The sequence below is a fragment of the Coturnix japonica genome, chromosome 2, assembly GCF_054131305.1.
Source record: "Coturnix japonica strain WE chromosome 2, WE-NBRP24, whole genome shotgun sequence".
Lineage (NCBI taxonomy): Eukaryota > Metazoa > Chordata > Aves > Galliformes > Phasianidae > Coturnix > Coturnix japonica.
The window spans coordinates 49,292,951-49,306,670 of record NC_140664.1 but is presented as its reverse complement, the minus strand read 5'-3'; the positions used below and the strand labels follow the sequence as shown (position 1 = coordinate 49,306,670).

The 13,720-nt window shown below is 39.5% G+C and overlaps 1 protein-coding gene across 1 annotated transcript; it reads right to left on the bottom strand.

Annotated features, from left to right (window-relative positions):
• Nucleotides 1-4,565: 4,565 nt before the first annotated feature.
• Nucleotides 4,566-6,071, bottom strand: LOC146761804 (uncharacterized). Its single transcript, XM_085537537.1, has one exon. The coding sequence runs from the start codon at nucleotides 6,069-6,071 to the stop codon at nucleotides 4,566-4,568; it is 1,506 nt and encodes a 501-aa protein (XP_085393663.1).
• Between the last annotated feature and the right edge of the window lie 7,649 nt (nucleotides 6,072-13,720).

The following is a 13,720-nucleotide window of genomic DNA, read 5'->3' as shown; positions in this document are numbered from 1 at the left end:
AAGCCAGGAAGAAGGTCAAGGTCTGGGCTTTTCTAAGTTTGGACGGGAACATGTATACCATCAGCAATTTGTTTAACAACTTTACCATTATCATCAATCTTTAGACAACAAGTGGAATCATTTAATTTGCCACAGACACCCCCTTCTTCAGCTAACAAGTAATCTAAAACCATGCGATGTTGGAGTATTGCCGCCCGCATCTGTGAGGCTTGATCTGCAAGGAGATCAAGGGCATAGGCTGTCTCGTTTGTAATGATTTCTAGGACAGCTTGTAATCTGATAATACGGTTTAGGTTGTAGATGGGTTCTCGAGCACCATTAATCCACTCATTGGGGTTCCATGTAGCTGGCCCATAGTGTTTGATTATACGTTGAGGGGGCCACTCATCTTTGCCCCAAGTTTGTTTGCTACCACGTGTTATGGAGGTGTCGATAGACCTCCTGTATCTGTTGAGATCATCATATACTTTGACGCCCAATTCACTACCATCCTTTCCTGGGAGCAAAAAGAACATCGGGCGGATTACTCCAACATAACATACCCCAGTCCAATTAACAGGTAGTCGTTTATATGCATGATGACCACAAATCCAATAATGTCCTTTTAATGCTACTGAACCATTCTCGAAGGGTCCATTCCATTTGCTAGTTAGTTTATTTACATGTTCTTTAGCCTGAAAGTATGTGGTGTTGAGAGGTCCAAAAGGATGTCCTTCTACATTGCAGTTCCAACTATTACTGGTAACCCTTTCATTTCTGCACCATCTACATCTCCAGGCACCAGCATCAGGGCTCCAGGTACATTCTGTACCCCCAGCTTTATTAAACAAAGTGTTGTTAGTGGAGGACCAAAAATGAGAAAACCCTTGCAACATTCCTGACTGATTGTACCACCCCCATTGACCACCCTTAATTTGTGAAGTAACCTTACCATACGTCCAAGTACAATTGCTAGTCCCAACATAGACGCCACCGGGCTGTGTACGATTCAGACAATACATTCCCATAGCAGGATACTGGACTGGCCATGGAGATGTATTCTTATCTTCCCAGTAGATGTTGTGGTTGGTCCCACTATAGTTGCTTACCAGCCATTTAGGGGCAAGAGGAGTTGATACCCAGGGCCAGGTTTCAAGTCCCATGGGTCCTCCACAGACCCAACAATTACTCAAATTATAAACATTTGCTACTTGTTCAGCTAGTTGAAAAAAGGAGTTTTTTATACCATTTCCCTCTTCCCGAAAGTCTATCAGGGGATAGCTAATAGTTACAGAAATTACAGTCCACATGATACATCTAATAAACAAAAATGAAATTCCACCCAAGTGTTGCATATTACCAAAACACCAATTATAGAAGTCAGCAACAGTTGTGTTCAGTCAGGATCCAACGAAGGTCCTCTGCAAAATAAAACAAGACATCGGCTCGCCCCCTTGGGCTTTGTTAGTATGATCAAAATGAGGGAATAATCCATCGAACATTAATCTTATATTCCTTCTCCCGTGCGTCCTTAGCCCTCCAGGTATACATGTTAAGGGATTCAGTTAAGGTCAGTGGTACTGGACCTACATTGGGCAGGTCAACCAACACAGGTTGGCCAGGAAAATAAGAGGGTTTTTCTAATTTATCAGGATTAAGAGTAATTGGCAAAGGTGGTGGGGCCTTAGGACAGAAGGCATTAAATCGGGGACAGCCATTAATTCCCCAGCGATCATTAACTCTTCTGACTGCATCAGAGGTACGGGCAGTCCAATTGTTCTTTTCTGGCTTCAGAAATTTCTTAAGAAGGCCATTGGATTGTTCCACAATACCATTAGCCTGGGGATAATAGGGAGTGTGAAAAATCCAGAGAATACCTTCCTCTCTGGCCCATTCTTGTACAGCTCCTGAAGTAAAATGAGAGCCATTATCTGACTGGATGGAACTGGGTTTTGGGAGAATGCTAAACCACTTCTTTAAAGCCTTTATAGTATTCTCCCCTGTTGCCCGAGGAACGGATTCAGCTTGTAATAAACCAGAGACTACCTCAACACCTACTAGTACATATTGTTTTCCTTCAGATTTACGGAAAGGACCAATGTAATCAATCTGCCATGTTTCCCATAAGTGCTTTCCCTCTCTTAAATGGAGAGGATTATCCTGTAAGGGATGTCGGTCCAGGCGGGAACGGCATAGATCACAGGCAGAAATGCAGGTACGACACTGTTCTCTGGTAACTGGCCAACCACGAGCCTGGGTTTCACGATAGAGATCAAGAGCACCAGTATGCCCCCTTTTCACATGTAACCATTCCACAAGTCTCTCCCAGTTATCACTGTCTGGTTCTCCTTGTCTTAATGAAGCAATCCTAGCAAGTTCATCAGCTTTGTTGTTCCAATAACTAACAGGGGATCCATCCTCCTGATGGGAAGCCACCCATGCAACAGAAAATTGTCCCCCTTTAGCAATAGACAAAATCTCCTGCCATTTTTCCTTTTGCCATACTGGGATACGGTTAACTTCCCAGCTGTTTCTCTCCCAAAAGGGAAGCCACTCTGTACAACCTTTGAAGACGGCATATGAATCAGTATAAATATGCACACGTGTAGTGGACTGTGATTCATGTTGAAACACACTCCATACTGCTACTAACTCACCAACCTGAGCACTCCCCTCCCCTTCAGTAACAATAGTGACATTAGTCCCTATCTGTAGGGCCACGGCCCGATACTTCCAAATTTTCCCTTCACGCTTTGAAGAAGCATCTGTGAACCAGACATTTTGCAACTGGTCTGAATAGGGAGGAGCAACCTGGATGACAGAGGGGAGATCAGCATCAATAGCAGAAAGAACATCATCCTGTATAGCAAGTGTTTTTGAAGCACCTTCAGTGACTGAAAAGATATTACAGTAGTGTTCAATTTGAGCATACCACTTTCTGACAGAAGCTCGTTGTGCCACCCCATCAGGGGGGGCGGTGCCAGACATAACAGACTTGATAACCTTGAATGGACCTCTTAATATTATAGGCTGCTGTCGTATGGTTCTTTCAGCTTCCCGCAAAGCCAGACTAACAACAAACAACCCCTTCTCCATTTGAGAGTATCGTTTCTCTGCATCTTTGAAACTACGGGAATAGAACCCAATAGGTCTGGTGGGGCCTTCTGGACCCTTTTGCCAGAGATGTATAGATAACCCTGATTGAGCAAATCCCCATTCTATCTGTACAGGGTCAGAAGGATGGATAGGACCTAAGGACTGATGTGTGATAGCTTCGAAAATTAGGAGCTGCAGAGCTTCTTCATGGACTGGGATCCATTCCCATGATACCTTCTTTCGCAACAAGTCATGCAGTGGACGGGCAATAATAGAGAAATCAGGAATGTGTTTTCTCCAAAAGACTAAGAGTCCAAGGGCATGCTGTAATTCCTTTTTATTCTCTGGCATTTTGAGTTGGTCTAAAGCTAGGAGGGTATCCTGTGGGATACAGGCCATACCACCTTTCCACCAGATACCCAAAAATTTCACCTCAGCAGCTGGAGTCTGGATTTTGTCTGAAGGAATTGTTAACCCCAGCTCTTCTAATCGCTTGATTATTCTGTCATGCATTATTTTCACTGGTGCCAATTGTTCACCTCCTATAAGGATATCATCAATGTATTGATAGAGCTTAACCCCTTCTTCCAAGGGAATCTGTTCAAGTTCTTTTGCCAGAGCATGATGAGCCAAAGTTGGGGAGTGTTTGAACCCCTGAGGGAGGCGGGTGAAAGTATATTGCTGACCCTCCCATGTAAAAGCAAAACGGGGTTGATCATCAGGGTGTAGGGGAACCATAAAGAACATATCTTTGACATCAATGGTAGCCATAATAGGGTGAGCCTGCTCCTGGATAGCTGCTATTAATTCTGAAATATTAGGCACTGCAGCAGTCAGTGGTCCAGTATTGGCATTTAGCCTACGATAATCAATAGTCAATCGCCATTTGCCATTTGGTTTCCTGACAGGCCATACTGGAGAGTTAAAAGGTGAATGGGTAGGTACCACAATTCCTTGTTCTTTTAGTTCGGCCAGCACTGGGCTAATACCAGTGCGTGCTCCCAGAGGTAAAGGGTAAGGTTTAACTGAAGTCAGATGGGAAGGAGGGAGTGGTGGTGCTGTCTGTAGTAAACGAATATTTAGGGAGGGGATACCAAACATCCACTCTCTCCCTTCATCATCTGTCCAACTTCTACCCTTCAATACGTCTAGTCCTAATAAGTTAAGCGGGAGAGTTCCCACAACCATAGGGACTTCCCAGGACTGCTCTTCTCCAGGTAGCCTTAGCTTCACTGTGGCCATGGTCTGTGAATGTACACCACCCATGGCATCTGCCACAAATATCTTTTTGCGTGATAAAATTACACCAGCACGATCAGCATCCTCCTTCTTAATAGCTGAGATTTGAGCTCCTGTGTCTACCAGAAACGTTACTGGAACTAATCTAGGTTCAACAACACATGTAATCAACAAATCATTCCCTTTAGTCGTGAGCCTCCTAACAAACATCCATCCTTCACCCCCCCGCTCACTTGAAGAGGGTGAAGGAATCAGTTTCCCGACTGCTCAGGTAATTCTTTTGTTACTGCAGGGGGAGCACTAGGAACCAGATTTTCAGGTTTAGCTGGCCAACCAGTCACCAGCCTCTCAAGCCTGTCTGTTGCTAGTCCATTCATTATTTCTCGAGGAATACCCTTTTTCCAGCCCAAAGTCCATAGTCCATGACGTTTATGATCAATGTTTCGCCTACCAGTTCTTTCTAAGGCTAGAGCCTTTTCTATTCTATTAAATTTTGGGCTAGGTGGCCTGAGAGCAAGGGTGGTTGCTGCGAGCCTTACTCCCCTTGGCTCAATTCTGCTGGTGGATGAAGCCACCGGTCCATACTTCCTACCATAATTAATCAATTCTTGGGCAACCTCTCCCCATGTCCATACCTTATAACCTGATTGTAAAGAGCCTGAAGAACCAACTCCCTCTAAAACAGCTCGAGCTCTCTCTCCCTGGGACATGGCCTGTATTTTACTTTGAAGTTGTATACCTATGGGTTTCAGCGATTCTGGAAGCCCCCTGATTAATGGAGTCATCCGTTCAGGATCAACAGGAATCATCATAGGTGATTCGTGCCGTGGCTGCAATTTCCTGTCATACATCATTTGCAGGCAAGCGGCCTTTTGGACACTTTCAACCAGTTGGTCAACTGTCCCATTAATGGCAAGAGGGTCTCCCCTTTCTAAAGGGTTGAGACCACCAGCCCAGTAAGCAGCCCTCTGTGTTAGGGACCAGGGAGCACGGTTATTACCAGTTGTCAAAAATACTCCTGGCCCCCAATAACCCTCAGCCTCCTTTTCGGTTAACATTATTTGGTCTCCACCAGTTAAGCTGACTCTCCATACATATTCTGTTTCTGATTCCTTTGGAGAGCGGCTAAAATCTTTTTTCAGTTTTGCTAATTCAGTGGCAGAAAAGGGAATTTCTTTAACATTCATTTGAGGATCCAGGTCCTCTCCGTTATCAAAGGTATATTCTGTTTTTATTAGAGGGCGCAGAGGGGCTATTGGGGTTTCAAACTTATCAAAATTTTCTTTTGCTTCTTTTAGTTCTTCCTGAGGATACAGTTTTTCTTGTGGTGCACCATGAATATCAGTGTCACCAGTATCTTTATATGTTAAAATTTCCTTAAAAGCCATCTGTAACAAGGCCGAATTATGTCTCTCTCTTTCCAATTGTACTTCTAGATTTCCAATTTGGTTTTGCAAAGCTTTCACGAGTTCCTGGGTTGTTTTAACTGTTTCTTGTAACGACTGTATAGTCTGGTTTTCCGCCTCAAACTGCTGGTCTCGGAATTCCACGGCTGCTTTTAAAGCAGCACCGAGTACTGCACAAATAAATGATCTGCCTTTCCCGGCTCGGGTACGAGCCCCATGTTGTAAAACGCAAATGCGGTCAGAAACAGCCTGCAAATTATACCAATTTTCACGTGCCCAGTCCATCCCTGATGACGATGGCCGAGACGCGTGCTTTTCAAGGATATCAAACAACATATTTTCACCTTCCATATCAGATGTGATTTTACTCACAACCAAAAAATCTACAGGCAACAAAATCTACGCTGAGGGAGGAGGCGATTCCTTATCTCCTCAGAGAGGCAAACACTTAACAAAACGAACAACTGCTCAAAACACTCCTTTACACAAAAGACCAAATGACTCAATCAACACTTCCAAAGAAAGTGTAAACACCTCAATCGGTCCTGGCTATTCTGGCAAGCCACAACGAAAAACTTCAACCTCCAAGCAAAAAAAAAAAAAAAAAAAAAAAAAAGTTAGAAATAACTTCTAAGTTTCTCAAAAGTAATAAACTTCTTGGAGAAGCACACACCACTTCCACAAGAGGCGCGCACACAAAACTTTAAAACCAAAGGTACGTCACAAGATACTTAAAACCACCACAATGCAAAATAGTCTTCCCAGGGAGGCACACACGTGTAAAACAAAAGCAAACAGTCAAAATTAATTCATTCGTCCCCGAGAGGTAGACACGTAAGAAAGAAAGTTTCAGAATGTGGAGCGGTCTTCCTGGAGAGGTGCACACATCAAATTAAGTTATCAAAACAATCGCTCCTTGCAACTCCAGGAGAAACAGACAGACAAGTTTTAGAGAAACTGGAAGGACAACACTCTCACGACGGGTTATCCTGCCGACTACGCCAATAAAAATGTCTCGCTCCAATTTAGGAGTGAGGCAAAGGTTCTTTTAATAATGTTATGCCCGGCGTGAGATTAAGAAGAAGAGCATTCAAATGTTGATCCGACCAGTTTATTGGAAATAATAGACAATTGAGGGGATGGGGAAGGGAGAGCGGCGAATGCCAAAATTAGGGTGATGGGGAAAGGAAAGTAGGCGATAGAAAAAGGTAGAAAAGAGCAAGAATTACGTTAAAGCGGGGAATAGTCACCTCCTGGATGCAGCAGCGTCCCGTAGCACGTTGTTAATGTTGGTCCGGGGCAAAATAAGCGTAGGGGAGAGCAGCAACGGAGTAGCAGGCTGCAAACAACAGATCGGTGAATCGCAGAAAAGATGGTCAGAGTAGCGAGGTCTCAGGAAGTGGAGTCTCGGGCAGCGAGGTCCCTCGGAGCAGAGTCTCGAGCAGCAATCCCAGAAGAGATAATAGGCAGCAGTAGGACAACGGTGGAGGAATTTGAGGTCGGATACCTAGATGCCCACAAAACCGTGGTTTGTCCGTGCCCTTTTTATCCTTCTTTCCAGCCTTCGAGACATTTCGGGACGGCTCGGGTCAGAGTCTTGTGACTTCCTCAGAGCTGTCAATCTTCCTTGAGATGGGCCAACAGGAAAGACCACTTAAGGGCCATTAGTCCTCAGGGATGGCCATCTTCCTTGAGATAGGCCAACACAAAAAGACCACTCAAGGACCATTGATCAGTATCTTATCTCCCTTTCGTAGCTCCCGGACTTGTCCATCTCCTGTGTGTCTCCATTTCAGCAAACTTTGAGACAGTAATGTAAAAAGCATGGCCTCTTACAAATAGGAATAATATTTTCACACACAGAGAAGTCCATTCTGTTTGTACTTTCTAATTTTCCCTTGCAGTATCTCGGAAACAAATCTTTTTTGGAAATGCCTTGTGAAATTCTCAATTTTAGGTTTACTCCAGAGACCACATAGATCAAGTTTAGCTTTCCAGATTTCTTTTCCTTACTGAACTACCAGACTGTAGGATTCTGACAGCTTTGCATTTTTTGGTCTGAGCATTTTCAAGCTGTTGGAAATGCTACTGTAAAATTCAGTTTGAAACGCAGTCTGAAATAGATATTTTCCAAGATTTCTACAACTTAAGCTCTAGTAAAGGAAGAATTTGAATCTTTATTCTCCCTTTGCAGGAACAACAAAGTACTCATGTAGAAGTGAAAACTTTCCTGATGTTACAGAGGACTGAAACATCAGAGATGTTTTCTATATATATATTCTTATTTTCTTAAGCTCAGTTCGTAACCCTTAGCTGAGAGTTAACAGTGAGAAATATATTTCTAAGATAGACATTAGCAGAATGTTAAGATACAGATGATCAGTTCTCTTATAACTGCTTTTTGATTATTTCCTTTTTAATAATTTTAATAATTTTTCAGATGAAGTCTGACAGGGTTTTTTGTTTGTTTGTTTGTTGTTTTTTTGGGGGTTTTTTTTGTTTTTTGTTTTGTTTTTGTTTTTGTTTTTAACGTCTAAGAGCAAGTGTTAAGGAAAATGTAATCAAATGTTTATACCAGTTTACACAGAAAAAAACCCACAAAAAACAAAACAAAAAAAAAAAACACTAAAAAAAAAAAACAGAAATCCTATTTGCTTTCATTGGGAGCTCTTCAACTACCCCAACATCTGTTCTGACACAGTAGAGTAGAAAAGCAGTCTGTATTTCTGGCATGCCATGTGACAAATCATTGATGTACAAGTTGGACAAACCAGTAGCAGAGATTCTCTGCCAAACAAGGTGTTTATTAATAGGGAAGAATTACTCAGAGACCTGATGATTCATGGGAACAACTTCTATGTCACCATTTGAGAGCTCTAAGATCCTTGGGCAAAAACTCTTGCCTCAAACAAGAGGCAAAGGAAAGGTCTTGAAGTGCAGGAGAGGAGATCTCAGTTATTCAGTACACTGGTAAGTGTTTTGTGCTCAGATATTTCTCTGAGGACTAAAAGGGTCCTGAAGAACTAGCTCATCATCAAGGATACCCTCATAAATGGAACTGAGGAGCAAGCAATTTCAAAAACTGTTTGAGTGTGGAATTTCTCATGCTCAAATAATTTTAAGTCATCTCTTTTGCTTAGCTAACTAAGAAAGGAAAATAATGTCTTAGAAAATTTAGGGATAATATTTGCCAAATAGTTACATCCAGAAATATTCTAGCCAGGAGAAAAAGCAGGTACACAATAAATAACATAACCGTCTGTTTATCTAGTACACAGATGAGCTCAAAGTATACACTTTCTGTTTGATTGTTCGTTTGTTTGTTTCTGGTGATTTAAGAAGTGCAAACAATTTTTTTATTATTATTGTTTTCATTCTTTTTTGCCAATACCATAGAGTGTATATGTAGACAGATAAAGCATGCAAAATGTTCTCACAGATAAAAAATGTCATCCTAAAACCAACAACTCTTGCTTACTTTTTTTTTTTTTTAATCACAGTTAGAAGTAACAAAATGTATGTAAATTTCCAGACTTGCTGAGAATTTAATGCTTCCAGCCATTTTTCAGAAATTGGCATAACCTAAAAAAAGACTGGATCCAGCTATATCTGAAGGGCTTTTTGTGCTCTTACATTCTTAACAATGCATTTCTTATTAGCTATTAACGGGGAAACCCTAAAACCTTTTGTTAGAGAGGATTATGGGAAGAGATGAAAGAAACAGAAGATATGTGTGCAACTTAAAACCAAAAATAGAAACTGTCGCAAGCCATCTTTGAGGACAAAAAGTAAAAATAAACAAGTAAAGAACTTTTTACAGATCTAGAAAACACTTTCAAAGGTAAGCTTTAGAGATGAATTTGAGACACAAACATCAATTTTCTTTTGACTGTGACTGTTTTGAAATGATACTACACCCCTGACCCATATTCTAAGCTTTCAAAAGTACATATGTGGAAATAGTGTAAATGTAGAAAAACATCATTCTCTGATAGACAACAGTTTTCTTCAGTACTATCTTCACGTCTTTTTACAGCTAATCTTTGAGCAGTGACATATTCCAGGCAGCAGTTCATCTCAATTTGACATTACAGCTTACAAAAATTTCCTTCTTTTTGTCTTAGATGTCCTCTTTTTTTCTTTCCTTTCTTTCTTTCATTTTTTTTTTTTCAAGGCATATATGAATCCTCATTAAAAAGCTAATAATCCAGTTTGCAATACATATTCTAAATGGCATCATCTGAAACTTATTTGCTTTCCCAATGCACTCTTAGCCCTATCCTATGTAAAAAAAGTATAAATTCATAATAACAATAATAACAATAGTAATAAGCTGCCTAAAGATTTTCATAGAAAGTATTTACCTTTTTAGTGAGATAGGATTGTCAGGTAAGGGCAATTAATTATCTATACCATATTAAGAAAGTGCTTAAAATAATGCAATTGTAGGGATATTAATGTGGTTTCTTAATGAAGATTGGAGCTACTTACTGGCGGTAATGTTTCATGCAAGTTTGCTTAGACTACTGAAAAACAAACAAACAAACAACACAATAAACAGTTACAGTACTGGAAATTCTGAATATCTAAGAAGCACATGGGGTCATTAGAATTATATTCACTCTTCAGTACTAAGTAGTTTTATAGACTGGTATTCTATTTTTATAAATCTGTCCAACCCATTCATTCTGATGCCATTCTGCACTACTGACCTAGCCTAAAAACTTTATTGAGGACCCTGTAAGTTGGCTATCAGTTTTCTGTACTTCACTGCAAAAAATCAAAGTAAACCCCTAAGACCAAGATCTTTTTGAACCTCTGCTCATTGTTATCATATGCTTGTTCCCAGCACTGAAAGTTCTCTTGGACTGAATTTATTTTACAAAGTTATTGAAACAATCCTAATAAACTGTCTGTTGAGGGTTTTTTTATTATTTTTCTCATGGATTTTTATTTATTTATTTATTTATTTTTTCTGCTGAATGCCGAAAGCATTTTTTTCATCTACTTAAGTAGTGAATTCTTATTACTTTACAAGGGACCTGAAGAGTTAGTGATTACTGAGAATTACTGCACAAGCAGCTTCCACTAAGTAGATGATTATATAGAACCTTTCATGCTCGTATATTAACTTAAATGCTGATTATTGTGGTTCTTTTTCATTTTCTTTTTTTTTTTTCTTTTTTTTTTTTTTTAACTTTAAGATGGTTAATATGGCTTCAAGTCATATCATGTAAAGTATAAATGTGCTACTGTAGGGTGTACTTTATATACCACAAACCTTATTGGTGGGAAAATCCTGATATCCGGGATTAGCTTCACACTGTGATTAACTTTTCAGAGGCAGAAGGATGGGATTTTTAATTCCAGGTTTTAATAAGTTTATGTCATTTATCAGTTGAATGCTTTGGTTTGAAATGCACTGCTCCCACATGAAATGTCTTTATTCTACATCTGTTTATTTTTACAGATTCCCACAAGCCATTTCTTCAAATATTTCCTTTATTAAGGGGTTCATTTCAAAATAAACTCACCCAAGGTTTTAAACTTCTGTATTCACAATTTATTTTCTCTCCAACTGAATTTTGTCTTGAATCACACATAACTGTTAACGCTCTGTCTGCGTTTAAACAAATCAAGCCTGTTTGTGTTCTATCTGTACATGCTTATCTTGGGGGTAGGGGAAGAGAAGCAAAGTGATAAATAATGAGGATCTAAAAGTCAGAGAAGGTCTTGTCACAGTTTTAGAAACTACCTAACTGGCTTAAAACCTGTTATTAATTTTGGGATATTCGTGAAATAAGAACAATCAAGCTCAGAAAAAGCCCACCGATCTAGTTCTAAGTGTTAATGTTTGAATCCCACCTGACCAACTAGTTGTCGCTCAACTGCCTGGGTTATTCAGTCTGTAGAGCATGATAGCTCTCCGGTTATGAAATAGTGATTTTACTTTTTATTCTCCTTACTATTACTATGCTAAAGTATTTGAAGCTTTCCAGTGATACTCTCCTTGAAAAAGATACTGTTCTACAGTAGAGTACTTAAGACCTATTTATTCCAAAACTGCATAACTTATCCTGTCTCAGAAACACTCATAAATGTGATTGAATTACAGCTTACTCAAACTCACATCCTCTTTCCATCTATCCAAGTGCTGCATGCATCTACCATGTGAACCACTTTCACCGCCAAGTACTAAAAGTCATGATAAAACTAAGTCCAAGAACAAACTATTGACTTGTGGATGCTGATCCACATATTTGAACGGTTGTATATTATTTAATGCATGTGCAACAATAAGGACTTCTGCACAAGGGCTTGGGAAAGGTTGACAAGTTCACAAAAAAATACTGCTTAGTTATGCCAAATGCAGCACAAAGAATTGTGTAGGCTGCTCTAGCACATAAATATACTTTTATATAAGCATGTATGCTAACTTGGTCTAAACCAGAGGGCAGCTTCAAAATTGTAACTTGCTTACAAGTGGTCGCCCTGAAAAATCTATGTCCACTTGCCCGCATTTTTCTGCAGATAGGTACAGTAACATTAGTCTAGCCCTAACCTGTTATGTGAGGATTATTATAATATTAGAAGTCAAATTCAAAAAGGTAGCTTCTCAAGAGAACAGACGAGTATTTTGATTTAACTATTTTAAGAACAAACAATAATACTGCAAATTGCAAAAGTGGACTTTCCATTATAAATCACTTGTTTCTCCAAGTGGTGCTCTGTTTTCTAATTAATTGGTCGTAGAAGGCTTACAGGAACATGAGGTCAAAAACTGCAGAAAATTGTGGGAGAGTGGCTGAGTACTTCAAATCAACCATAAAAGAACAAAGGTTAAATTCTGCCTTTGAGCAGTAGTCATGTTGGGCAGACTATAGCCTGAAAACATTCACTTTATGAAATAGACTTCAGCTATTTTTATTCACCACAGAGCATGGCAAGGCAGATAATTTACTGCAGCTGAATATATTAATTTAATTATTCATTGTCTCTATTGTTGTTATAAACAAAAAGAGTGAAGAATAAGAGATCTAAGCCAACAGGGAAATGTTAATGCTATAAATGAAGAAATTCTGCACAAATTGAGCAATCAACCAAAGGAAAAGCATTATTAAAAAATAAAATAATTTAAAAAAAAAAAAAAGATTCTTAATAATATTAAATGAAAATAGAAAAGAGGTTATGGAATAAGCTTTCATCACTGTGACTTCTCTACCACAACAGCTCTCCTGTAGTGGAAGTGCAGTGGTCTCTGTAAAAGATGCAGAGGCCAGAGAATGGGAGCTATAGATGAAACGATCAGGCGAGATAACCTCTTAAAGGAGGAAGAGTTTAGGAGTGGCAGGAAGTACTCAGCTCATCCTCTTTACTGGTGTTGAAGTCTGATCTTACATGCAACGTCTTGCCCTCCGCAGCACCATTTGTTTGGAAAGCAAATACGAGTTCTAAATCACTAGGGGGCACACAATAGTAACATGTTACTGCTCATTATGTAGAGACAATTTCACCCTTTCTGGAGAAGAAAAAGAAAACCACTTTTTTCATGTTTCGACATTCAAGCACTGTATGAAAAACACTGGTTATCTTTCCTTGTACTTAGTACGTGATTTTTTTTATTTTTTATTTTTTTATTTTTTTACTATTTTTCAGTGAGATATGAGATAATATTTTTCAAATTTTTCAATATGAGATACTATTTTTCAAAGTGAGATTTGTGCTTCTTTTTGCATATTATTTTGTCCATTAATTAAGCAGTTTCCAGTTCTTACTTGGGGAAAAAAAAGCAGGGATTATTTAGCCTTAGTGACCTCAAGCTGTCTGATAACTGTGTGACCTTCTTAATAAACCCCAGTGCCTACATTGTAGTTTGCCTGGCTAACAGTAAGCTAGAGTTGATGATTGATTTGACAAAAAAGCAAGCAAAGAAATTCGAAACAAAACAAACAAATAAAACAAAAACAAAACAAACAAAAAACTCTAAGCCAACCAAACCT